The sequence below is a fragment of the Prionailurus viverrinus genome, chromosome A1 (assembly GCF_022837055.1).
Source record: "Prionailurus viverrinus isolate Anna chromosome A1, UM_Priviv_1.0, whole genome shotgun sequence".
In the NCBI taxonomy this organism is placed as follows: Eukaryota; Metazoa; Chordata; class Mammalia; order Carnivora; family Felidae; genus Prionailurus; species Prionailurus viverrinus.
The window spans coordinates 197,330,794-197,357,186 of NC_062561.1; the positions used below are offsets into that span (position 1 = coordinate 197,330,794).

The window sequence follows — 26,393 nt, forward strand, 5'->3', positions numbered from 1 at the left end:
ACTGACAGGCTGGCAGAAGTCTTCACATGCCTCTTCTCTCGATGCCCAGAGGGGAACTGAGACCAGAGAGGGATGCCATATGCCCTAAGTCACACACCCCAAACCACAAAGGCACCTCCAAGTGCTCATCTTACTCACTCCAGCTGGGTCCTCTCTGCAGCCCAGCTTCCCCCTGGATGCTGAGCCGGCCTCGGTTCTCAAAGCCTCCGGGAAAGGCAGCCAATTGCCTCGCTGACAAAGAGAGGAAAATCCCACATCGAAGGCAACGGAGAAGCTGGATGTGACTTCTCTCCTCCACAGATGACTCAGCCCAGCTCTTTATCAGGAAAACCGATTTTGCAACAGCTTTTTAAATGGCCTCTCCGCCCCCAATCTCTCCTCCGCCAATCTACCCGCCCCATGCTGCCAGATTCATCTTCCTCTGCCTGGCTTCACTCACTTCTCTCTCCTGCCCCCCCAGGATGTGGAGGGTCAAACAGCAAGTCTTCATCCTGGCATTCAGGGCCCCCGACACCAGAGCCTGCCTGAAAGCTTGCTAACCTGCTATCTGTGCCCTCAGCAACGGCCAGAGAAAATCCAATGGCCCGTGCTTCTCATGCCCACCCTGTGAGTTCCTGCCTCCCCTCTGTGGTTTGTGCTGACCCCTCTACAGGAACCCTTCTCTGTCTCACATCCTTTGTACACGCCCCAGCCTTCCCACCCAACTGGAATGCCACCCCTTCCTCCAAAAAGCCTCCCCTGACCCACCAATGTATTATATGCACCACTTAATAACCTCATCACTTTGCATATTATTCATAGGAGTGAGAATTACCTTTCAGGGCGTGCTCACCACACGCCAGGTCCTTGCTTCATTTACAGCAACCCTCATCCCATGTTAGAGAAGAAACCGGCTCAGAGGGGTGAAGTGACCTGTTCAAGGAGGCGCAGCTAGGCAGTGGCACAATCAGAATTCAGACAGGGTGGCCCAGCGCCCAGTCCAGGGCCTACCACGTGGGTCACATTGCCTCCTCCCTCCCAAGGTCTTGCTTTGCAGCAATCACAGTCTAGGTTTATTCCACCCCCCATCTCCCCCCCCCCCCCTCACCCCCTCACCTCCTGAGACTGCAAGAGTCTCCGGGGCAGGGCAGGGCCTCAACTGCCTCACTTCTGTATTCCCCCCTTGTTCCCCGTACTTTCCATGAGTGCTGGCAGAATAATGACAAAGTCAATGGGGATGACAATAGCCAACGTGTGAGGAGCACCAGATGCTGCTGAGCTAAGGGTTTAGCATATATTTTCTCATTGAACCTTCACAGCAACTCAGAGGGGAGGCTCCCTAACCTCTGTTGAGGAAAATGAGAGCCACAAAATCAGAGAACTCACCCCCGGTCTCCCAGCCAGCAAGGGGCAGGCAGAGCTGAGTCGGAGCTGGGAGTCTGATTCCAAGCCCGGGCCCCTCCTTGTGAAGAGCTCTGCCTACAAAGCACACTCATTTCCCCCACCCACGGTTCCAGGCCCAGCCCTGCTGCCACTTCCTCCAGGAAGCCCTCACCAATCCATCCAGACTCCTAGATCAGTGCTCCACCTCTGCTCAAGCTCGCCCAGGGGCCTCAGAGCAGAAGGGGGTCAGAAGAAGCAATAGGTTGAGAAAGCTCAGGAACCCAGGCCCAGAGGAAGCAGGCCCGGCCCAACTCCTGGTATCTCCCTGTTGGAAATGGGCTGGGATCAGGCAGGGCTGGTGGCTGGGTTGGGGGGGAACCTAAGAAGAGGGCTCTCAAGTGGGCATGGGCCTCAGCTGGCAGCTATCCCCTTAGGCGACGGGCACTGCTCATTGCTGGACTTCTGCTGTGGGGTCCTCTGCCGAGGACTGGGAGCCGCCACCTCTCTCCTGCCTGCTCCACTGGACTAAACACTCATCTACAATTCGAGTTTTAGGGACTCAGAAATGGTGACCCAGAGAGAGTCAGGTTCAGCCCCAGGTGCACAGCAAACTGGAAGGGACTGGTTCACAGAGAACCAAGCTCAGACTCAGGCTCCCACCTCCCAGTCCAGCCCTGGTAAGCCAGGCCTGCCCGGCCTCCATCATCCTGGCCCTGGGAGCCTTAGGAGTACGGAAAGGACTGCCACACCCTGTCCTTCCAGAGAAAATGTTTACTCCAGGAAACAAAAGGTAGTGAGCTGGGGGCGGGGGTGGATGGAGATGGTTTCCCCTAAATTGCCTCTGCCAGGGGTGTGGTGGGCCTAGGCCATCTCTGGGTCTCCAGCACCCAGCCCAGGGCCTAGCACGCTGGGTCTTGCATCGAGATGCAGCCTTTTCTCTTGGCCCTGTAGCAAGCTGGGGCTGGCGAGGCCTCCATCCTGTCTGGAGGCCCCAGGCTCAGCAGAGGCCGCCGCTTGGGAGGGGTTCAGTAAGTGTTGAGGAAATAAGTGACTGAAGGATGATCCTTCCCACAGCCCAAATCACCTTCCCAGTTCGCCCCACCATTCATCCTGGGAGACAGCCTCTAGATCTCAGATTCATCTAGACTCTAGATCATAGATCTAGAAGATCCTGGAAGACCTTCTTGGATCCTGGAAGAAGAGAGGAGAGAAGGAAGGAGGGAGGGAGCCACACCTCTGGGGGCAAAGAGGGAGATGAAACCTCAAATCACAGCGTTAGACCTAAGAGCACAATATTCCATTAAGTGCAGAGAACACAGAACCTAGAAGAGAGATTAATTAGGATGAAGGAATCCAGGAAGGCTTCCCGGAGGAGGTGGCATATGCCCTCCATCTTGAAAGATGGAGCTGTGGGGGCATTCCAAGCAAGGGGCCAGCCCAGCAGAGGCTGGAAGGCTCAATGCCACCCCCACCCCACGCCCCTCCACCACCCCTACCCCAAGTCAAGACCAGATGGAAAGGAAGAGGGATGGTCCCAGGAGAGTTCCTCGGAACTGTGTACATTACAGGGCGCATGCCCGGGACGGGAGGCACCGCGCCACTTGCCCGGGGGGGGGGGGGGGGGGGGGCCTCCGGGTGGGTTACATAACCGCCCTCCGCCGGGGCCTCGGAATCGGCTGGGGACCCTTCTCGGCCTCTGAGTCCTCAGCCATCTGTCTGGGCCGCTTCCCTCTTACAGAAGAGGCCGCTGCAGCGAAAGTGAAGGCCAGCGCCCTGTGGTAAATTCCCCACATTCCTTCCTCACAGAAAAATAAATAGCCCGGGAGAAGGAACGCAGGAGGAATGATAATGACGGCAGGGCTCGGTGGTGGAGACACAGAGCGGGGTAAACAGAGAAAGGAGCCGGAGCGCCCGCAGAGCTCCCCAGCCTCGGGGGACCGCTGCCTGTCCCCTGGAGGCCGCCTGTCGGTCTCCTGTCTACCTGTCCCCCGGAGGCTGCCGGTCCCCAGAGGCGTGCTCATCCGCCTCCCCTGGCGGCTCACTGGGCTGTGCCAACGCTCTCGGGTCCCAGGCTCGCTCACACCTGCCAAAGAAGGCTCTGGGAATCCCTGGGTCAGGGCAGGTGACAGCTGAGGACAAGCTTGTCAGGACAGGGCTCCCCTGGCTTTTATCACTCAGGCTGCTGTCTACTGGGCACTTCTTACGTTCCAGGTATTCAGTTTTAGTATCATCCTTACGTTGGTATGTTGTTTTATTTTCTCTTTGCAAGCTGTGGCCTGGGGGTGCGGTTGAACCCATTTGACAGATGAGGAAACAGGCTCAGAAAGGTTTTGGGGAATCGCCAAGGTTATTTGGCCAGCGAGTGCTGTGAGGCCTCGGCTCCTGCCTCTCACTCCCACATCCGTTCAGCCTGCCTGCCCTTCCCAGAAAGCCCTCCTCTACCAAGTCCAGCCAGAGGTGCGGCCTGTGCGCCTCCCACGCCCTGTGCGGCAAGGCGTCCCGTGCCACTGGCAGGCTACTTTTAGTAAGTCACCTCACCTCTCTGGGTCGCAGCTTCCTCATCAGGAAAACAGGGATGATGAGATCTGCTTTGCAGAGTCGCTGCTGAGTACGTGAGCTACAGCAGTGTGATTCCTACAGTAGAAACTACTGTGCACACCTGAGGGGGATTTAACGTCAGCCTTTTGCACAATCCACCTGTGCATGACTCTGCTGGGCTCAGGCTCTGTCTGTCTGTCTCTCTCTTGTCCTCCCTTCTCCAGCCCTCTCTGGGTCTGGTCTTGCTATTCTGCTCGCATCAGACAGACACAGCCCAACTTGCCCTCACCGTCACACCCCCTCCTCCCCCAGCATCCTGTCTGCAAGGGCACCCCAGCGTCAATCTCTAGCTAATGTGCTGTGGCAGAGAGAACCAGGTTTGAAGCCCACGTTTGCCTCTTGCTAGATGTAAGTGTCCAGGCCGCCCTGGAGTGGCCCCAGATCCAAGAGTCCTACAAGGGAAGGTGCAGCCAAGGCTGCTCCCACCTCTCCGTGCACAGCCCCACAGCCTGGAGGGCACTGTGGCCCTGGGTGTGCTGGAGGCTGCTGACCCTGCCATGCCCCCTATGCCATTCACCAATTACCAGGCCGGTCTGGCTCCCCTCCAGCAGGAGGATTCTGCTGCCAGAGGAGAGGCTAGATCACCCAGCGCTGCCCTCCCCTCGTCCCTCAAACTACAAAGGCAGTTTAGAGGCAAGTCTAGTCCAGAAGACTGGAGGCCAGGAGGTTTGGTATCTGTCCTGTCGCAATTTGGGTGAGATGCTGGACTAGTTCCTGACCTTCTTTGGGCTTCAGTTTGTCTGTGTGTTCCAAGAAGGGACTGGACTGGAACAGTGATTCCTAGAGAACGGTGCCCCTATACCTCCAGTGGCAGCAAAAGGATCTAAACGGTACCCTGATAATCTGAAATCTTAAGAGTTATGTAAATTTCACATGTGTATTGGCAGAGGGGTATAATGAACACGTCAGCCCTGTGAAAGGTGTATTACTGCTTAGGGAGAGGTAAAAGTAGATATTTCAGTAATGAAAGCTAGACAATTTAAAGGAAATAAGTATAGGTGGTGCATGGACTCATTCATTCAACAGATATTTACTGCACGCTAACTAAGGGCCAGGCACTGTTCACAGCCAGGAAGAGTAACAGAGATCCCTGTTTGCATTCTGGTAGGGGAGCAAGATAATAAATACATGAGTAACTATACGAGTAAGTCAGAAGGTAAATGTTATGGAAAGAAATAAAGCAGGGATAAGACATCAGCCAACTGCATGGGGTGGGGAGTGGTCTGCAAAGGTAAATAGAGTGATGGAAGTCACTGAGAAGTCACGCCTGAGTAAAGAAGAGAAGAAGGTGAGGGAGTGAGGCACGTGCCTGTCTAGGAAGAGAGAGCAGGCAGAGGCAACAGCTGGTGTTAAGGTCCCGAGGCAGGCTCGCACCTGGCAGGCTTGACGACGACGGTGCACCTAATGGGGAGGTGGGGCACGGATGGAGAAACCAAGCTCTCTAATGGCCCTTCTACCGCCGCCCTTCAGGGTCTTAGGGATCCCCCTGCATTGCAGCCATTTGTGCACACACGTGCACGCACACCCTGCAACGCACGCATTCTCAATAGCTTCTTCATGCTGGCCAGAGCCTAGACTGCAGCCGTACCTCCTTCTGCTTGCTTCACACCTGCACTACAGGGGGCAAAGTGTGCGCAGGCTCGCCTGCACACCCACACACAGGGCGGGCAGAACCTGCCCGTGACCTGCAAGCACTTGCAGTCATGCGGGTGAGAGGCACAGGTCCTCAGGTGGCAGGCTGGCACGGATCCACACGCAGCAGGCATACGCCTCGTGGGAGGGCCCATGCGTCTCTCTCCCACCAGCCCGCCCGGTCTCCAGGTGACTGAGCTCTCAGACAACCCCTGCCCAGAGGGCACATGCGGCTGTAGAATGTGAAGTGCACTGCTGGTGGGTCACATTCTCTTCTCCAGGCTCTCTGCAACTCGGCCATGGTTTCCTCTTTCTAGGGGTACATTAAAATCTACCACCTGTTACTCAAATGTGCCAGTGGATTTTGTCACTCCGAAGAATGTCCCCCTTTCTCCCCATACTGCAATTAAATGGACAAGCCACGTAAAATGCCTCGGGGAGCACTGTAAATGCCACCAGCTGCTTCCAGCACCATCGCCTGTCACAATCCTGGTCCCTGGCTTCATCCTTTGAGGTTGCTTGAGGTGGCGGGGAGGGGCAGCTGAAGAGTAGCAAGAAAGGGCCAGACTGGGAGCCGGAGGTCTGGCTTTCAGTTTCAGTCTGGTCTCCAACCCATCGTGAGGCCTCGAGCACATCTCCTCTCTGGCCCAGATCAGAATCCTGTAAGTGGTATAGGATCCCTCGGGAGGTGTCTCCCAAATGCACATTCCTGGGCTCCACCCCAGACCCAGACCACAGATTATCCACATTAACAGTCCCCCTGAGGGGTTCTGAAGCAAGCCACATTGGGGACCCACTGGGCCTGTGATTTTATAAACACGTTTGTGGAAGTGAATTGACATATGGGGAAATGCTTGGAGCACAGTTGGGTACCTAGCAAGACCCCATAATGTCAACAAAAAATGCACTTAAGAAAATATATTTATTTACGGAATTATATGCCATCCCTTGGACACGCACCCTTTTAAAGTTCTACCAGCACCTTCGCATCCATCAGAGACAGAGGCAGAGCAGGAATTGTTACACTATTTTATAGATTAGACACCTGAGGCAGAGAGAGACCAAGGGGCCTGGCCAGGATCTCCCAGAATGCAGGTCTTCAGTTCCCATTCACAGACCTTGGCTCAGTCTCACGAGATGTGCCACCCTGGGGCCTTATCCCTCATCCCCGATGGTTCTGATGTCCGGCCCACAATGCACCTGTCCTTCCACTGCAGGTTTACGAAAACTCTGGACACACATGACTTCTCAGGGTTCACTGAGAACAGGACAGCCTCAGATAGTTGAGTTCCTTAAGTAGCCATAGTGTTCCTCTCACTGGTCAGGGCAGTGGCTTTCCAAAGCCGTAACGTTACATGCTACCATTTGACCTGGTGTGGTCCTTCTCTTCCCATCAGCCTGAGTTCAAACCCCAGTTGCGCAGATCACTACTTTGAGCAAGTCTTATAAATGCTGTGCCCAGTCTCCTCCTTTGTAAAGGGGTCTCCTAATTCCTACCCTGCAGGGTGACTGTGAGGGCTAGGTCTCCTATGTGCTAAGCACCCGGTTTCAGGCCTGGCACAGAGGCTCCTGTGATGACACAGCACCATTAACTCATAGGCTAAAGTGTGAGTTGCTGGAGGCAGAGACTCTGCCTCATTCGCCAGGGTGCCCGCGGCTACTGCGTGTAATACGTGCTCAGTAAATACGTGCTGAATGAATGTAGAGATGATATCTCCAAAGCAACTCAGTCCTCGTCCCAGCTTACCATTCTATTTCCTGACCCATCTCCCAGCCTGGAGGCTGAAGGCACTGAGCAGGAATGGTCAGAGACAGAAGGGATGGGTTATGGGTCGTGGGAAGTGCCCCCCCTTCTGCCAAGGCAGTGACAACAAGCAGCATCCGGGGAGGGCGGTGTTCTTGGAGCCCTGAGTGTAATCCTGTTGACTCAGAGGCATAAATAATGCACTAGCATGTTCTCTCCTCACTACCCTGTCATGCTAAGAATAGCAGCAGCTACCCTTTCAGGAATTCCACAGGGAAGAGAACAGGACACCAAGATGGGGACGAGAAGGGAAAGACGTCACTAGGCTGTGGATGGTCAAGTGCCCTCCTTCCAAGCCCACCTTCCCAAATTCATAAGACAAAGGACCCTGGAGGTAAGAGTGGAAAAGGCTCTTAGAGGCACCTGGTCAGGGGCTCTCCAGGGACAAGGAACAAGCACCACCCCCACCCTCTTCCTGGTCTCTTTTCCTCCTCCCTTCTGATGCCCATCCTAATACGCCCAGGCCTCAACCACCCCTCCACACTCTTCCCCTCCCTATTCATGTGAATAAATATAGAGTGGGTGGTTCCTCTCTTATGGGTGGTTTCCTATGTAAAACTTCAGAGAGAAAAGAAGATTCTATAACTTTTAATTTAAAAAAAATGTTTAAAAATTTTTAACTTTTATCTATTTTTGAGACAGAGAGAGAGAGAGACAGAGCACGAGCAGGGGAGGGTCAGAAGGAGAGGGAGACACAGAATCTGAAGCAGGCTCCAGGCCCTGAGCTGTCAGCACCGAGCCCAACACGGGGCTTGAACTCATGGACCATGCATGAGATCACGACCTGAGCCAAAGTCGGACACTTAACTGACTGAGCCACCCGAGCGCCCCTAATTAAAAAAAATTTTTTAAGTTTAAAAGTGACTGACCTAGAACAGTGCCTCTCAAACTTTAATATACATTTAATATAATTGCTCAGGGATGTGGTTCAAATGCAGATTCAGATTCAGGAGGTCTAGAGTGAGGCCTGAGAATCTGCATTTCTAAGAAGCTTCCGAGTGGTGCTGATATTGCATCCATGGGCTGTACCTCGAGCACAGAAAACTAGAGTATTTCCCTATGATACAGACGGAGAAGCTGAGGCCCAGAGAGCAGCAGGGATGTGCCCAAGAGCATACAGCAGAGCTGGGCTCAGAACACAGGCCACCTGACTCCTAGGGTTTGGCCCTGAGGGGCTTTGGGGTTGGAAGGTGATGCTTGGTGTGGGGCAGGGGACAGACAGCAGTGACAGGCAGTCCAGGGGCAGGCCTCCATTCAGCCACGAGCCAGACCTCCTTGGGTCCGTGGGCTTCCACAGGAGTAAAAGAAAACAAGAATTATCCTAAACAGAGGCACTCAGCTAGAGCGAGTAGCTAAGACCCTGCCCTCAGCAACCTGCATCTGGGCCCTGATGGGCCACCAGAACCTCGTGGAAGGCACGATGCATCAGGCAGCCATTAAACTGAGAGGATGAGCTGGCCTGATGAGCACTGTGCGTTCAGTTGTTGGGTAAAGCAGCTGGCGGAGTGCTGAAGGCCCCCAGGGCGGCTCTGCCAGGGTGCAGACCCACGGGAAAGGAGCCAGAAGGCAAGACCAGCCTCCCAGACCAGCACTGGGAACCGCTCCTCCTTCCCAGGATGGGCCTCGGACCCCTTGGCAGGCTCCAGGCCCTGCATGACCAGCCCCGCTGCCCCTGCACCCACACGCCTCAGCAGCGCTCCTCCTCTCCCCCCCATTGCCTCCCCGCCATGCACTCTGGGCGGCGAGCTGGCCCTCCTTCAAGTGCTCAGACAGGGCCCACGCACTTCCTCACCCCAGGGCTTTGGCAGTGGCTGCTGCTTCTGCCTAGAGCCCTTTCGTCCTTACCCTCTCTGTTGTCCCTTTCTGGCCACACTTATCCTTCAGGTCTGTTTACGGGTCTCAGGGAGAGGGCTGCCCGCCCTGGGAGGCTGCATTCCTCTGCCTGTCCTCCAAACTCTCATTACATCTGTAATTCCATTGTATCTTTGAAGCGTCAGTCTGCCCTGACTGATGGTGGTTAGCAGCCCTGAGGGCAGGGACCTTGGCTGTCATTGCTCTGCTCAGTCCCTGCCTCTGTGTGTAGGCCACGGCTGGGGCTCAATAAACATTTGTTGACGGGATGAGGGAATAAATGGATGAAAACACTGCTCACGTCACTACTGCAAAGCCTCCCACCTCCGTGGTTTCTGGCCCTGCTCACCCTGAAGAAGTTGTACAGGACTGGGGTTGGCAAGATCATCTGCCTCTAGTCCTGTGCTCTGCCACTCTCCAGCTGAGGGGGCCTCACAGGTCATATCACTCTCCGAGGCCGGTGGGTCTCTCTCTAGCGCTCTTTTTGGGTCTAAATGGGCGATGGCATCTGGCAAAGGCTTTGGAAGCTATAAAGAGCTTTAATTGGTAGCATTACTCTGTCTGTGTTTGAGGCCCAGAGAGGGAAAGAGCCCCACTCAAGGCCACACAGCCAGTGTGTGGTGACACCAGACCCCACAGGCACAGCTTAAAGCCAACAGCTAAGCTTCAAGCCCACCCAGGCTCAGTGAGAGCACCATCTGCCTGGAGGCTGGGCAGGGGTGGAGGAGGGAGAGCATTCAGCCTCAGGCCCAGAGCCAGGGTGGGGTGGGCGGAGCCCCCAGTGGGAGCCCTGAGTGGGGCCTGGCAGCTGGGCATGGGGGAGCCAACTGGCACAGGCTGGGTGGTGGCATGCTTGTTCCCCATGCGCGTGACAGTCTATTTTTTAATCGGCACCCTCCCCAGCCCCCAACTCCATGTGCCCTCCCAAAGGGCCCCATATCAGGAATCGTGTCCTGGCTGAGCCACCTTGGGGATCAGTGGGAAGGTCCCCAAGTCCCATCTCCTCTTGGAGCCCACAAGTACTAAGCATCCCAGAAGGCAGGACAGGAGGGCTCGGGAGGAAGAGTACCTCCTACTCGTGTGACCTCTGGCTGGTCCTTGGATTGTCTGACCTCAGTTTCCCCCATCTGTATAGTGATGGGACGCATGCCAGACTCCGCAGGAGTTCACTACAACGCAAGCTCTTGGGATTCACTCGAGCTCCATGACACTGATGATGCCCATTCGTCAGGTTCTGGCAGAGCCTCCGTGCCCACAGCCCTCCCAGGGTACACTTGATCCTCCCTGACCTACTCCCAGGGGAGGAGGGCAGGTGGGGAGAACAGAGGCTCAGCTGGCTTAAGGGCCAACCTCAGAACCCCAGACCCTAGACCTCAGGTTCCTCCTTCCAGAACCTGAGGGACAGAGATGAGGAAGATCAAAGAGGAATGCTGTGTGTTCTTAAGCAGGTGGCCTGGCCTCTCTGAGCCTCTGGCGCTCCATCTAAAACAGGAAAGATTGTGTTGTGCAGAAGTTGAGTTCCCAGGATTTGGAGCCAAACTGCCTGGGTTTGAATCTGGCCACTCACCAGCTGTGTGACCTTGGGAAGCCCACTTAACCTCTCTGTGCCTTAGTTTCCCATCTGTAAAATGTTGATAATAATAGTATTTACTTCATGGAGTTGTTGACATGTAAGGAACTTAGAATGTCCTTGGCACATAGTAAGTAACCATAAATAGCAACCAGTTTTCAAGAACTTTGGTTTTTATCTGTCGAACATTCTTAGTCTCCAAGAGATTTTATTCCAGAAGATTAGGCATAAGAGTCTCAAGTCAGCTTACTCTCCTGTCTGTGAGGCTCATCCAGCCTGCCCCTTCCTAGTCCCTCCTGTTGGCCCCATGTTTTCGGTGTCTGCTGAGCTCTTTCACCCCCATGATCCCCTCGCATCCTTCCTACCCCATTTCATAGCAGCTCAGAACCCAAGCCTGAGCCCCAGAGGAAACAAGTGATTTGTCCAAGACCACCAGCCAGTCAGCTAAGACTGGAGGTTCAAGTATTTGTTCCTGAAGTGCGGTCCAGGCCCTTTTCCACTGTGCTGTGCCCGTCCTCCCGCCATCAAAACCTGTTCCTGGCCAAACATCAAAAATTTATACTGAGATGTGAGTCTTGAGCTAGAGTCTGTCTCCTCAAAGGCTTGCTAGTTTAACAGAGATCAAAACATGATCATACTATTTAATAAGTAATACTTATCTTTTTTTTAAAGCATTTACCATCATTTAATTTCAAAACAATAAAGACAGGGCTTATTATTTTTTCTATTTACCGATGTGGAAACAAAAGCCCAGAGAGGTTATATAATAGGGTTAAGACCTCCCAGCCAGTCGGGAGGAGAACCCAGGGGTCTAGCCACCGTATCCGTGTATCAGCCATGCAGGAAGCAGGTCACATAGGAGTAGACTGAACTTTGTTTCACCTGCCGCAACCCTGGGAAGCTGAACAGGGGAGGGCAGGGGAGGGGAGTCACAGTCCTATAAGACACTGCCTCACCAAGTGGAAAAGATGAAGCTAGGAGGCAGGAATTTCAGGCAGTGGCCAGTTGGTAAAGATTTCATTCTGGAGAGAGAGGGCTTTTGTAAGCCTCTGGAATTACAGGGCCTGGAGGCCGTCCCCACATTGATTCCCCCCTCTGGCCACACTGGGTAGCGATTGAGCCCCAGTATCTAGGGACAGTTCACAAAGGACTATGAGCTCACACATACACAGGCCTAACTCAGCAGAGCCCAGCCACTCCTCTGACCAGAGCACAGGCCTGTGGCTCCTTTGGGTCTGCAGCCTGAAGCCGTGAGGGATGAAGGCATTTTCATAACTTAGAGCCAATGGCTACCCCACCTCCACCCCAGCTCCTCATGTAAACCATTTACTGTCCTTTGAAATACCCTTCCTTCCAACCAAATCCCTCCCGTATCTCTAGACCCAAGTTTTGGAGGTACCTCCTCCATGAAGCCAGCCATGACCACTCCTTCAAATAATACTCAGGTCTCTACTCCAATGGAGTGAGGGAGGCCTTCCCTAGCCACCAACACAAAGTAGCCCCTCCAACTGTTCTCTATCTTAGCAGGATGGGTTAAAATAAATAAATAAAAATTATATATATATATGTATACACACACCTCTTTTATCTACCTGAAAATACCTTATTTATTTCTTTGCTGTTCTTTTTCTTGTCTATCTCCCCAGTTAAAATGCAAGCTCCTTGAGGGCAGGGACCTGCCTTGTTCACTATTGTAACCCTGGTGCCTAAGAACCCACCCCATCTCGTTGCTATCCAGGGACACTGAGGTCTCCATAAAGAGCAAGGGATTCACGCAAGGTCACACAGCCAGCAAGCGAGCAGCAGAGATCAGCGAACACCCAGGTCCCTGCACTGCGGCCCAGGGCACTTGGCCATCCCCACCCCCACCCCAGTTGACCCTCTGCTGGCCTATCTTGTCACTGCCTCCACATGACAATGGGGGCCAGAGCCTGCAAATCCTCCACCCGTCCACTTCCCTGGGGGCCTGCAGTTCCCCCAGCTAGGCAGCCCTGCCTGCTTCCCCCCTTGGTCCCTCCCTTCCTGGCATCAACAGCTCTGATGAGCTCATGTCTGGAAGCCTGGGAGCTGCCCTGAAGGAAAAGGTGCCTCCCAGGCCAGGCCCCTGGGCCTGCAGGTGTATACAGCTCCCTGGGATGGCAGCGCTGGCAGGTGGAGGGAGTGTGCTGACCCAGGCCCAGTCCACCTCCCAGAGCTGAAAGTAGGCTCAGGGTAACAAGTGTCAACCACGGACACAAGGCACGGGGTGACAGGACATATAGCAAAGTTTCCTCCTGCACTCCTCCCATTTTTCCAGATGCTCCTCTGCCCCTCGCCCCTCCCCTATCAAGGAGCTGCTCTGTCCCAAGAAAAGGGGGCTCTGCTGCCTTCTACTCACAGAACTAGCCTGGGCAGATCTCGTCCCCTCCGCAGCCTCAGTCCCTCCAACTCTAGACTGGGGAGATTAGATCAAGTGCTGACCCAAGAGGCTAGGGCTCAGTTGAGCCGCAGGCACCTGAATGCCACAGGATTTTTTTCTTTTGTTCACCTTAGGGGAAGGGCCATAGCTAACAAGAGAGGGAAGGGGTTAAAGGCCTTATTTTAACCATTAAAGCTGATTCCAATCACAGCTTAATTTAGGTGCCAGCTTAATTTGGGGAGGCAGAGGGGGGCGGCTAGCCACTGCAGGCCACCCTGAAAACAGTGGGAGCCAGGGTAGCACAGCAGCAAAACACTTGCCTTTTGGAAGTTCTCTGAATATCAAAATAGAGTGATTCTAGTCCGTTCCCCTTGTACAGATGGGGAAACTGAGGACCAGAGAGGAGGAAGAACCAAACCAAGATTTCATATAGAGACAGAGGCAGGGGACCCCACTCCAAAAGGCATTTTCGAACTCCCTTGAGAAGTCCCATCCCACTGCTTGAGGTAATATGGTGGTTGGTTTGTGGCTCCGTCCCGCAGCACAGGATGGGGGCAGACCTGGGGTTGGTGACAGGCTGGTGGGCACCAGCACGACTTCCAGTCCCTGACCCCAGCATACCCTAGTCCCTCTGATCAGTGTCTAGCCTCACCCTACACCCTGCAACATGACAGGGGTGAGGCACCCTCCGACTGCCCCTCCACCCAGCAGGGTCACCGCTGTCTCTAATGCAGCTGTCCCCTCAGGGGTCACTCTGCCCACCCTCTCACCGCAGAGAGGACAGGGACTCGCCTCCAGATCACACAGCAAGTTGGTTTATTCCAGTGCCACTTGTCAGTCAGGGTAGGGTGGGGGGTGGGGTGGTCTGGTGCTCTCCTGCTCACTCTTGTCCCTTGAAGACAACCCACACATGGAACACAGGGGGCCCTTGTCCCAATCTAGGGTAAGCCCGTAAACTGGGGTGGGGGTAGGGAGCAAGGGAGACCCTTCCCTCCCTCCCAGAGTCCTCAAAGAGGTCTTGTCAGGGCCCGGTTGGAGCCCCTGATCCACAGTGCAGTGGTTAGGAAGGAACCCCGCCCTCCACTCACTTCACCTCCATGGTCTCTCACCTTGGCAAACTGGGGAATGGTCGGGGTGTTGTGAGAATCTGCTGTAGAGCCCTTAGGACAGTTCCTCCTCTGCCCCCAGGCGCTCAGGAAGGGCCTCGATTTCCCCAGGGGGTCCTGCCGGTGGTCCCCGCGGCGGGAAGGTCCCGCGTCCCCGCAAGCCTCGCCCTCTCGGCCAGAGCACTGCGCCGCCGCCCCGCCCGCGGGAAGTGGGACGCGAAGCCAGCACACGCCGTTCTGCTACCCCACGGGCGCCCATGTTGGTCAACCCGGCCCAAACCCAGCCCGCCTCTCCCAGAGCCGGCTAGGGGGCGCAGACCCGTCGGTCTGGTGCCCACCCGTCGGCCCGCGCTGCCCCGGCCCCCGATGTGTTTGCGGGTTGGGGCTCGAGGGCCGGAGCCCCAGCGCAGCCCCGGTAAGTAGCTTCACCGCGTCGGGGCGTCCTCCCGCTCCGGGGCTGCTCGAGAGCTTCGGGATTTCTCCAGCGCCCCCTCCCACCCCGCCCCACGGTACAGATGGGGAAACTGAGGTCCGGAGTGTAGCAGCGACTCAGCCAAGGTCACCCTGTGCGCGGGGGACCGGAGCCCAAATGTGCCACCTCCACCTGGGCGGCACAGGGAACAGCACAGGTGGGAAGGGGCGAGGCCCGCTTGGCACCTGCACCCCCGCCCCGCCAGCGCCCCTCACTCACCTCCAGCCGCCGCTCGCGGTCCCCGAGCTCACCGGCGCCGTCGCCTCCGCGCACCTGGCTGCGTCCGTCAGTGCGCCCCGCCCCGAGCCCCCCGCCGCCCCCGCCCCCGCCCCGCGCCGGGCGCCCCTTCCGCGTCGCCGCCGCCGCCGCCGCCGCCACCTCCCAGCGGGCTTCTCGGGGACCCAGAGCTGGGAGCCCGGAGCCGGGAGGGCTGGGCGGGCGGGCGAGCCGCGCTCCTGCCGCCCGCTCCCCGGGGCCCTAGCGCCGCCCCGACCGCCGCCCCGCCCCGCCCCGCCCCCGGAGGTGCGACTCCCTCCCCCGCGGGCTCGGCCCCGGGATCCTGGCGGTCTCCCTTTTCGCCCGCTTTCCTTCCCTGTGCTACACTCTGCTGCCTTGTTGTGTCTCTGTTTCCTCCTCCTTTTTTTGTATCTCCAGGTCGGTCCCTAAATCCCTCTGCTTTCATTTCACCCAGTTCTTTCTGTCTCTCCATCCATTTCAGCTCCCCCTCTTTTCCCCCCACCCCATCCCTCCAACCACCCCTCTTTTAAATCTTGGTGATTCCGGCCCCATAACTGACACCACTCCCACCTCTCCAGCCCCTTTCCATTCAGATACAGATGCGGTGCCCCTCAGGCCCATCTTCGCTCCCCCTTCTTAGCCCTGGTGATTAGAATAACTGTCTACCTTAGTAGGACTTAGGCAAACGGGGACTGAGGAAGGTCGTCACCTCCCCGCTGGCCTGGGGCCATGCCCTGACTTCACTGGTAGGTCAGCAATAGGGATGCTGTGTGGCTCCTGAACTTCGCTTCCCCATCTTTTTATTGAACTAAATGCCATTCAGACTGAGCTCAGCAGAGCCCCATGACAGTGGTCGGTGTGCATCAGAATGGGGGGGGGGGGGAGGGGAGGAGGGGGAGATGCTGTTAAAAGCGGAGATTCCCACATTCTAGCACATCCTCCCAGTGGTGAAGAGGCAGTGGGCTTGGAAACAGTACTGATAACAAGCACCCTTCACACTCCCACCAATTTTGAAACAAAAGTAACTGCACTTGGAAAAATGTTGGCCTGGGTTTTCACCAAAGTTTCCTGGAGTTCCAAGTACCCCACCCCTTCAACCAGGGTGGTTCCACTTTCATTTGTCTTTCATATCAAGGTTCTGTGTTTAGACTCCTGCTAGAGGAAGTTAGCCATGGGCTCATGTAAGCCCACCCCACCCCACCCCACCCCACCAGAGGTTCTGTGAAACACTAAGCTGCAGGTGGCCTGGCTTTGGGACATCCCCTGTCCCCAGTGGGCGGGCTCAGAGTGCAGGAGGTCAGGTGACAGAGAGGCAAACCCTGTCTGGCTGCTCCCATCTCTCTTCACTGGTTGGCCTCATGGTCTGCAGAGAATTCCTCTGCCCCCACGGCTGCTCTTGTGCTGGGGCCACCACAAGTGGAGGTGGGAAACATGGAGAGAGAGGGTCCTGGGGACTGGCACCAGGCAAGGTATTGCCTGTCTTGTAAGCCCATGTGCTAGAAAAGTGGCTATAGTCCAGCCTGTGGAAAACCAGGAAACAAACTGTGTGGGTGAGAGAGAGAGAGAGAGAGAGAGAGAGAGAGAGAAAGGGAGAGAGGGAGGGAGGAGAGAAGCTAGAATTACTGTGTGGGTGGGTATGAAAGAGAAAGAGATGGGGAAGAGGAAGGAGGACAGAAAGTGGTTCAGTCTGTACGTAGGTGTTTGACGGTGGGTGTGCAAGAGTGGATATGCCTACAGGAGAGAATGTGTGCATGCAGGAGAGATTTTAAAGTGTGGGTATGTGAGCAAAAGAAAATGGAGAGAAGAACATGCTTTTGACCTGTATCTGAGGAAAGGAATATGTGTACTGGTATGTTTTCAGGTGGGACTGTAGCTGTGTATGCAAATCTGATACATGTCATGTGTCACAGGTGAAAGGTAGGCATGCCTGAGTGAGGGGTGTGCGTGTGTGTGCTCATGTGTACCCCACGTGTGGATAGGTAGGTGTCTGAGGGCACGTACATGCATGCGTGTGCAGATATGTGATTATATACACATGCGTATCTGCATAAGAACATGGTATGCATATGTCTGTGTATGCACCCATGGGGGTGTGAACATGTGTGTGGGTGCACGGGTGAGGTATATGTGACCCTGTGAGCCTTGCTTCTGCACCATTGCCCTCCTATTATGGTCACTATGGAGTGTGGGATTGAGAGGGGGTGTGGATGGCATCCTGCCCAGCCTCCTGCTCTTTCTACCTTCTCTCGCACAGGCCTAAAGAGCAGGGATCCTGTCTTTGGCCCAGTAGCCACTGTCAGCTCTTACCATGACCGGGGGTTCCTCTGCCTCAACCATAGAAACATGGTCGGGGCAAGGTGCATCTGACAAGCCAGATCCACACCTTCATCCCCACCTTAGAGGCTCGGAGCAGTGTCCATTCGAGTGGGAAAGGCCCCCGAGCCCTCTAGATGGCCTGGGCCCCCAATGACAAATGGCCTGGAGAGGGGGGAAGGCAGCTCTCCCAAAGCCACAGACGAAGGAGGGGCTGGATCAACAGTGGGTCCCAGGTCTCCCTAAGTGTATCCAAGGGGGAGGGAACGTGGCTTGGCAGAATCCCCCACCATCCTCCAGAGCCTGAACAACCTTTTTCCAGCCCTAGGTGGGTGGAAGAACACAGCCTGCTGCCTTGTTTCCATGGAGACAAGGCAGCACAGAAGGTGGTTGAAAGCATGGGCCTAGACCTCCTGGGGTTCAAATCTCTGCTCCTCCACCCACAGGCCTGAGACTCTGACAAGTCACTTAAAGTCATTGTGCCTTAGTTTCCTCATCTGTGAGGCCGAGATAAGAAAGGCGTGAACTTCCTAGGGGTGTTTAGAGGGTGAAATGAAGTGACCCATACAAAGCAATTAGCACAGCGTGTGGCAGCTGAACTGGGGGGGAGGGGGGCGGCAAGAGCCCTGGGTTCCAGCTCTAGCTTCGCACCAACTTACTGCGTGACCTGGGGCAAGTCTGTTACCATCTCTGGGCTTCAGAGTCTCCTCAGGATTATCTACACAATCATCTCCATGAGCCCTGCCAGTGCTGACCAGCTGAGACTTTGCGGTGAGGACGAGGACTGCGGCCGTAGCTCAGGGCTGTCTTGGTGAGCCGTGGACCAACTACCACTGGCGGAAGCCCAGCCGTGAGCCTTACACACTTGCCTTCTCATATCTATTCTCTCACGTTGGCAGCAGCTGACGGCAGGAGACTTGAGCCACAGGCTGCTACCCCCATCGTCTCCCTGCACCCCCTGCTCCCCTAGCCTGCCAAGGACCCCGTTCTGCCCTGCCCAGCTGGTACTCAGGCTTTAGAGCAATGGCACCACGTACCCACCCACCCCAAGTGGTGGGTGCCCAAGGCCGAAGATGCCATGACCCATACTTAAAGCTGCCAGGGAGCACTCAAGGGAGGCAGGTATAATTGCGGAAGGACGGGTGTAATTGTCTGAAGATGCTTATATTATAATCCTTTGGCGGTACCGGGAGGAAGCTTTAAAAGGAAGCCCTAATCCACTAATAACCTGGCAGCCCCACAGGCCTCTTCCCTCCGGATCTCCAGGCAGAGAAAAGGGACTCTAGCCACTCCCTTTCCCGAGGGAGCAGAAAGGCCAGTGTGGGCTCTGACGCACGACCACCCGGATTTCTCCTCTCCTGCGAGACCCAGATTCCTTCCTGCTCGCACCCGTGAGAAGACTTCCCTGAGACATCCTCCTGAGGTCCCTCCTGCGCCCTCTGTCCCCAGAAACGGTCAGGACAGAACTGGAGACCATCTGGCTGGACGTCAGAGAAAGAAATGAACGGGACTGTGAGGAAGAAGACCGTGATCACAGTCTCAGCTCCAACACTGACTGTGTGACTTTGGGCAAGGGACTTGGGTCTCTGAGCTTCAGCTGTGTCACCTGTAAAAGGGGCAGAGTGATACCTGCCTTGAAAGACTATACCTATACGGTAAGATCGACGAGAATGAGATAGTAAGAAATGACCTAGCTCTGTGTGAAAGGCCAACAGGATTCATTAAATGTGGCCCCTCTCCTCCCTTCACCCATGGTCTTTTCCACTCCAGGATGTCAGCAGACAGTACACTCCCCTTGTAAATCCAGAATACAGTGATGGCTAAGAACAAAGACCCATGTTCAAAAAACTCCGTGGTTAAATCATGGCATAGCGGCTTACTAGCCAGGAGTCTTAGATAAGTCACAAGGCACCTACGTTCTTTGAACCTCGACCTTCTCATCTGTGTAATGGAGATAATCATAGTATGTCCCTCATGGGGATTACTGTGAGGTTGCGTGAAATGATGTATATAAAGCTCTTAGCACAGTGGGCTTAGCACATAAGGGCTTAACAAATAGTAGCTGTTATACTGTGGAGTTGAGGATTATTTTAATTATTATTAACATCTGTCACGGGATCACCTAACATTTCCAAAACACTACCCCAGTCTAAGATCACTGAAACCTCATAATGGCTCTGTGAGGTAGAGAGGCCCCTGTTTTTGTTTTATTTTCACAAATGAAGAAATTGCAACTCTCTAAGGGGGAGCGATTTGCTGGGGTTTGGCTGGTTCGTATCAGGTCCAGAACCAGCACCCATGTCTCCTGACCCTCAGCCGTGGTCTGTAAGAGGAAAAGGAGGAGGTCCCGGGGCTTTCAGGCTCTAGGGGACCTGAGTTGGGGCTACTCTGGTGTGAGGGCCCACCTCCAAGTTTAGGGCTGCTGGGCGCTCCTGGGGTCCTCCTTCTTCTTGCCCTAGATGCATCGAAGACACCTCCTGGATCCCGCCCAGCTTTCTGTGTGACCCAAGCATGGTGGAGTTGGTGGGGTGTGGGGTGGGGATGGCCATGGGGGGTGATCAGAGCCTGGAGAAAATTATTTCAGAAAAGAGAGTGGGCGGGACGGCTGGTGCGATGCCAACCAGGGCGGTAGCAATGCCTGCAGAGAAATGAGGTGTTCCTTCAGCTTCCTGACGCGTTAGCCCTCCCAGGCCTGTGTCCCCCACACGCCCTGTGCCCCCAGGATCTGCTGGCAGCAGCTGCCTTCTGAGCAAGCATGGCCTGGCTCACGTCCTCTCCATCTGGACCCACTTCAGTGTTTCCATGGGCCCAGGCAATGGAGGTGATTCAGTGCGGGTTTCCCTGTCCCGCCCTGCTCTGCTGGCTCCTGACTCCTGCAGCCTATAGGAAAATTATCTCCCTCCCTCCCTTCCTTCATCCCCCTCTTCCTTCCTTCCTTTCCTTCCTTTCCTTCCTTCCTTCCTTCCTTCCTTCCTTCCTTCCTTCCCTCTTCACTCCTTCCTTCTCTTCCTTCCTTCCCTCCCTCCTTCCCTTCCCTCCTTCCTTCCTTTCCTCCCTCCTTCCCTTCCTTTCTTCCTCCTTCCTTCCTTCCCTCCTTCCTTCCTTCCTTCCTTCCTTCCTTCCTTCCTTCCCCTCTTCCTTCCCTACCCCTCTCCTGTCTTTCTTCCCTCCTTCTACGTTCCTTTTTTCCTTTGTTCCTTCTCTTTCTCCATTTGTTCATTCACTCCTTCCTTCCATCCAGTGAATACTGAGCTCTTCCCTATACACTGTCCTTGGGTCCTCACTTCAGCCCAGGTGACACGGGTCCTGCTTTTGTCATCTCTAACAGATGGGAAACTGGAGCCTGGGTGAGGAATGTGGGCCCAGCTCATTCACCAATATGCCGAGAGACCTGGAGCAGTCTCTTCCTCACTCCGGGCCTCAGTTTTTCCATCTGTAAAATTAGGAGGTCAGCTTGGATCAAAGGCTTCAGTCTGTACCTCAGAAACCCCATGAGGGCAGCAACCATGTCTGCTTTGCCCGGTGCTGTGTCCCCAGCACCCTCAAGTAGCCGGCACACTCAATATGTTCAATGAGAGGCAGTCCTGCCCCTTCATTGCCTGGAATCCAAGGCCATTTGTTGCCACGAATGATTAAGGGCAGACAGAGTGAGGGATGGACTTTCGTGTAACCAAGCATGATATCAGGGCCCCCCTTGGCAGAGAAAAGAGTGGGCATAGATGTGGCACGGAATCCCAGTCTCCCCTGTCTCCCCACAGTCTGTGGGACTGTGGCAGACTGTTATGGATCATGGGAAGATATGGTCGGGAGACCTGTGGGGTCCCCAGTGGGCTCTGGCAGTCCAGGGGAAAAGGGACGTGAGCTTACCTGGTTTCTGGGCAACCCTGGGCCCCGCGCTGGGGCTGGGGCCGGGGCTGGTTGTCATCACCAGCTGAGCCTTCACCGCGTTCCCGTCCTGGCCGGCCTTGTTATCATGCTGGGACCCCCCTTGTGCTTCTCTGGAGTGGCTGGGTGCCTGGATGCCCAGGGCCTTGGGCAGCTCTGGTGCCCCCTGGGTGGCTCTGCAGGCAGGGCTGTCCCCATTCCTGCTGGCCACCCTGTCCTCATCCAAGTTCGTGAGCCCTGCCTCTCCCTGAAGGCCCTCCTCACCGCTGCTCTCCTCAGCCTCCAAGGCCAGACACCTGTAGCTCCCATCAGGGATCCGGAAGGTGCAGGGAGTGGGCCTGTCTTCGCTGGGTCCCAGGGGGGCAGGTGGGAGGTGGGGACCCAGCATGGTGCTGCCTCTCCTTAGAGACGCACAGAAGTGGGGGCCAGGCCGGCCACCTGTGCGGGCACGCGTCTTTGCTCCTCTCCAGGGGTCTCTTCTGGCTCTCTGCAGCTTTCTTTTCTTCAGCCAACTCACAGAGCTGCGGCAAGGTCCAACTGTGGGGCCCTCCTGGGCTGGGTCGGGTGGTGGACCCCCAAGCCCTCCTCTCAACCTGTGTCTGGTCTGTGAGGCTCTCCTTCAAGATGATCTATCTGCACGGGGAGAAAAGAAACAGCAGATGAGACCGTATGCTGGGTGTTCTGGGCTGAATTTCTGAGACTTGTCCACCTTAAGGTGGCCCTGAGAACTGGCTGGGGTTTGGAGGTACAGGTCTCACACACCCACAGTCAAGTCCCAAGCTTCAGTCATCCGACATCCCAGATGTTCACCATATCCTTATGCCACCGGACACTTTATTTGCTTACTATTTTCCACAAATCAACTTTAAATAACTTAACTTCTATCACTTTAGACTTATCTTAAGCCATAATCGCAGGAAAACCACAAGTATGTCACGCTAAGTCATTTCCCCCCCCAAGACCCATTAAATAAATATCTAGTTATTTAAAAATACTTAACTGGGCACCGCCTAGAAAACATTCTCTCACATGCCAGAAAAGGTACAGACAGCACAGGAATCACAGGAACCGTGGGGCAGAGGACCCAAGACTGGGGCCAGGGGGCCACGGAAGAGGCTGTGTGCACCAAGGGGGACGGGGCAGCAATGTGCTTGTGTGCCCAGGCTTGGAGCTAGAACCCCAGCTCGGCCACCTGCCTAGCTGCCCTCTCTGAACCTCAGCTTCCCTGTCTGCAAAATAGGAACTGTACCATCCCCATGGAGGACCAAGTGAGAAAATACGTGCAGAGGACTCAGTATGGTTTTCGAGACGTGTTGGCTGTTCTTTGACTTCGCAAAAACGTCTTGAGCTTTTATTGCCAGACACCATACAATGGGGGATAAAGAAGATATGGTACTCTGATTCCTGAAGCCTTAAAATCTGGTGGGGGGAGTAGTGAATGATAACAAGAACCATAATAATAACAGTAGGATTATTTATAAATGTTAACAGTGATGATGGCTTCGGAGCGAGGGCATGTGGGATGCGGAGAGGGGTGCGTGGGAGAGGAACCTGGGCGGGGAGAACTGGCTGGGCTGGGAGGCAGATGGAGAGTGGGTGTGGAGGAAGAGGGAGGAGCCTAGGCGCAACCAGGTTTGTTGCTCTGGTGATGGGTGGGGGGTGATTTCGTTAATAGAGATCGGGAGTCCATGTCCCAGGAAGGGCAGGTAGAGCTTAAGATGGCCAGTGGCCACGTACACTGGGAAGAAACCCTGGGATTTATAGATCTTGGTTAACAGATTCCACCTCCGCTTAGCGGTGTGAACTCGGGCAAGTGCGCACACTCCGAATCCCACTCGTCCTATTGCAAAATGGGGAGAGAAGAACCCCCCGCCTAACACACACATACACACACACTCACAAACACACACACCCTGGCTGGCCCATGGATAGTGAGAACCCTGAGTTGTGAAAGTCTGGACACTGGTGACCTCGGGGCTTACACTGACCTTACCTGCTGTGGTACTTGACCTGGAGGTCATGCCTCCACCCCCAGGCACCCCTACCCCCCCCACCCCCGCCACCCCCGCCACCACTGAGACCAGCAGGCTGGGTTAAGGCCTTGGCTTCTTGGTTGGAGCTGTGCCAGGAGAGTGTGGTAGGTAAGAGGCAAGATAAGCACATTACCGGGCCCTGGGGCAAACCAGTGCCAACTAGGGAAAGGCCAACAAGCATCAGGATCGGAAAGATAACAGGCACCTGTTATAGCAGCCGCAGCGGAAGGGAAATCAACACAAAGAAGCTAGCCTTCTGCCCAGAGAAGAACGGGCACTCACGGTATTTGAACACCTACGCCATACTGGGCCATTTGCTCAGGTTGTAGAGATAAATCATCACCACCACCCCTTGAGAGGGGTACTGCTATCTCCTTTCAGAAGTAAGGAAACTGAGGCTCAGATAGCAAAGTGACTTCTGCCTAAGTCACACAGCTAGTAAGTGACAGGGCTCCATCTGTCCCCAGCTCTAACACCTTGACCGTGATAGTGGACACAAAGAGAAGAGATGGGTCCAGGGCCCTTCCCTCTCCATGCTTTTTTCGAACTCACCAGCTCCTGCCAGATTTCCGCCACTAGAGAGTCACAGAATCCTAGAATCTCACGAAGAGCCAGTAGAATTCTGAAAAGACCTAACTGGCCACGCGACCTTGGGCAGATGCCTTTTGTACTCTGGAGTCCGTTTGCCCAAAGGCACAATGGCAGGGTTGAGCCACATGATGCTGGAGGGTCCATCCAACGTTGGCATTGCAGGGTGCCATGATTCTAGGCCCTTGGAGCCCCCCTCCCCCGTCACCACCACCACCCACACCATCACAGAGCCAGATGGCAACAGGCAGGAGTGGGTGTGGGGGGCAGGGCTCTCCCTGACACGCCACAGGGGCCTCGCCTCGCTCTATCTCTGCTTCTGTTTTGCTGTATTTGACGGTGGCCACGGTTTCCAGGAAAGAAGAGAGAGGCGGAAGAGTTAACTTTCCGCCACCCACACAAATATTTTTGGCCAGCGTTGTCTTCACGCTGCCAAGCCAGGAGGGAGGGGTTGGCAGGAGCACTCCAATTCAAGGCTCCCTCCTGAGGAGGGAGGACTCCCAACCCAGCTGGGGGGCCTGGGCAGGCCCCTTGCGGCCTGAGCCCTGGAACACCCACTGAGCTCAGGAGGCCAGGGCAGGGGCAGGGTGGTCAGGACCCACAGCAGTAAGGGCAGCTGCTGCTTACTGAGCATCTGCTAGTGTGTGGCCAAGCCTTTTACCTAACACTCCTGGGGGGCGGGTGTGTGAGTGCTGTCTACAGATGAGGAAACTGAGGCAAGAAGAGGTAAATTCCAAATCCAGAGGCACACCAGTGGTGAGTGGTAGAACAGGATGTGAATTCAGCTGCTGGGCCCTGTGCTCTCACCCTCTGCTCTCAGTGGCTGCCGACTTAACTCCGGAACCCCTGCAGGGGGCCTGTCTGTGTGGGCACATCTCCAAATGTGGGCAGGAGAGAGCCAGTTCCAACCTTGGCAGAAATATGGGGTGGGGGGGGTCCTCTAATGCCAGCTCCCTCAAATCCACATCCCTCATCTGGCCACAGGCTCTAAGGGCACGGAGGCTCGGCAGGCAGGGCCGACGCAGAAGGCAGCAAACCTATTGTCCTCTTCTCCGAAAGGGCAACTCTGAGCCCAGGGCTGGGAAGGACTCACCCAAGTCCTACGGCAGGTCAGATGCAAGTCTTGTACTAGGACCCAGGCATCCAGGCACCTGCCTCCAGCTAAGCCCTGCTCCACCCCAAGGGGTCAATTTCCTTCCTCCCTCTCCTGACCTTCAGGAGTCCAAACAGGGTACCGAGCTGAGCTGAGCATCAGATGCTCTATGGTCCCCGTGCATACAGATCTGAGGGGCTGCCGAGACCTCCTGAGAGTGGGCCCAGGGAACATGGCCTTGGGAACCTCATGTTCTTCCTGCTGTTCCCTGTGTGATGAGGGAAGGACATTGGCTTTTTGGGATCAGATCGGATTCAAATTCTGACTCCAGCATTCAGTGGCCGCCTGACCCTGGGTGAGTCTCTTCATGTTTCTGAGCTTCAGTTTTCCCAGCTGCAGAATGGGTTAAGATAGGGCCTATGTCCAAAGGTTGCTGTAGGGATTAGTTGGAAAACATAGGCTGATTCCTTCACTCAGCAGGGAATAAAGGAGCACTGCTGTATTCTCAGCTGCTGGGCTCTAGGGATGATGGACAGCCAGGCGAGTATGCAGCACTGGCCTCCCCTGACTCCCCGACTGCAGTGCCCACAGCCTGCTTTGTGGCTGCAGGGGAAGGTAGAGGGAGTGAGGGGTGCGGAGGATCCGTACATTCCAGGGGTCAGAGCATGGAGAGTCAGTTTTGACTGTCCCAGTGATTTAGTGAGTCATGTTGGGGAAATCAGAGTTGCTGATTCTATAGTGGGGACATGGAAGCAGCAGAGAGGGGAGGAGCAGCCCAGGAAGACTGGACCCTCATTCCTCTGAAGGCCTTTTTGCCCCGGAAGTCTCCACACCTGGGCTCCCCACCTGCAGTCTCTTCCTGTCTCCACCCTCTATGGGGTCTAGTCCATTCTTCTAAAGCCCAGCTTTGAATGTCTTGCTCACTTGCTCAAGGACCCTCCATGGCGCCCCATTGCTCACAGAACTTAAAAAAGAAACAACAATTGCAAACAAAGGGAAATGCAGGTTCAGAGGCAGATCTCATGATTCTTGGCTGAGGGGAAGGAAGGAGGGCTTCCTGGGGATGATGACGCTTCAGTTGGATTTGAAGGACCTTGATAGGAAGTGCTTGGCATTCTGATGGATGGAAGAAACCATCCATCCATCAAGGCCCGGTGAAGGCAAGAAGGCAGGACAATTTGGGGATGAATCTGGAGAAATATGTGGGCCTGGAGAGGCTGAGGCTAGGGTACGTGTGGCAGGGCAGAGGGAGGTAAGGCTGGAAGACCAAAGTGTGACAGGCTTCACTTGCCTGGACTCTCCTCCTGGCTTGAGAGGTGATGTAGAGGGCGGCCCTATGGGACTAGGGGAGCTACTGCAAGGCCGAGTTCTTGGGGTGGGGCTGGGAGGAGAGGATGGGCGGCTGGAACAAGGGCTGGCGTGCAGGGATTCCTGCCAGAGGAACATTTTGG

At 55.3% G+C, this 26,393-nt stretch overlaps 1 protein-coding gene across 3 annotated transcripts in view; it reads right to left on the reverse strand.

Moving 5' to 3' along the window:
- Positions 1-21,861, reverse strand: part of SYNPO (synaptopodin) — a 37,591-nt gene extending 15,730 nt beyond the window's left edge. The window contains exon 1 of one of the 3 annotated variants that reach the window (XR_007152660.1): positions 15,013-15,229. Coding sequence is in view for 1 of the 3 variants with exons in the window: in XM_047860944.1 (XP_047716900.1) it covers positions 21,211-21,616 (406 nt within the window). In the remaining 2 variants the exon portion in view is untranslated. Of the gene's footprint in view, positions 1-138; positions 304-15,012; positions 15,230-21,210 lie in introns of those variants that run through there. The other 2 variants (XM_047860944.1, XM_047860945.1) reach the window with 2 other exon arrangements.
- Positions 21,862-26,393: the final 4,532 nt, after the last annotated feature.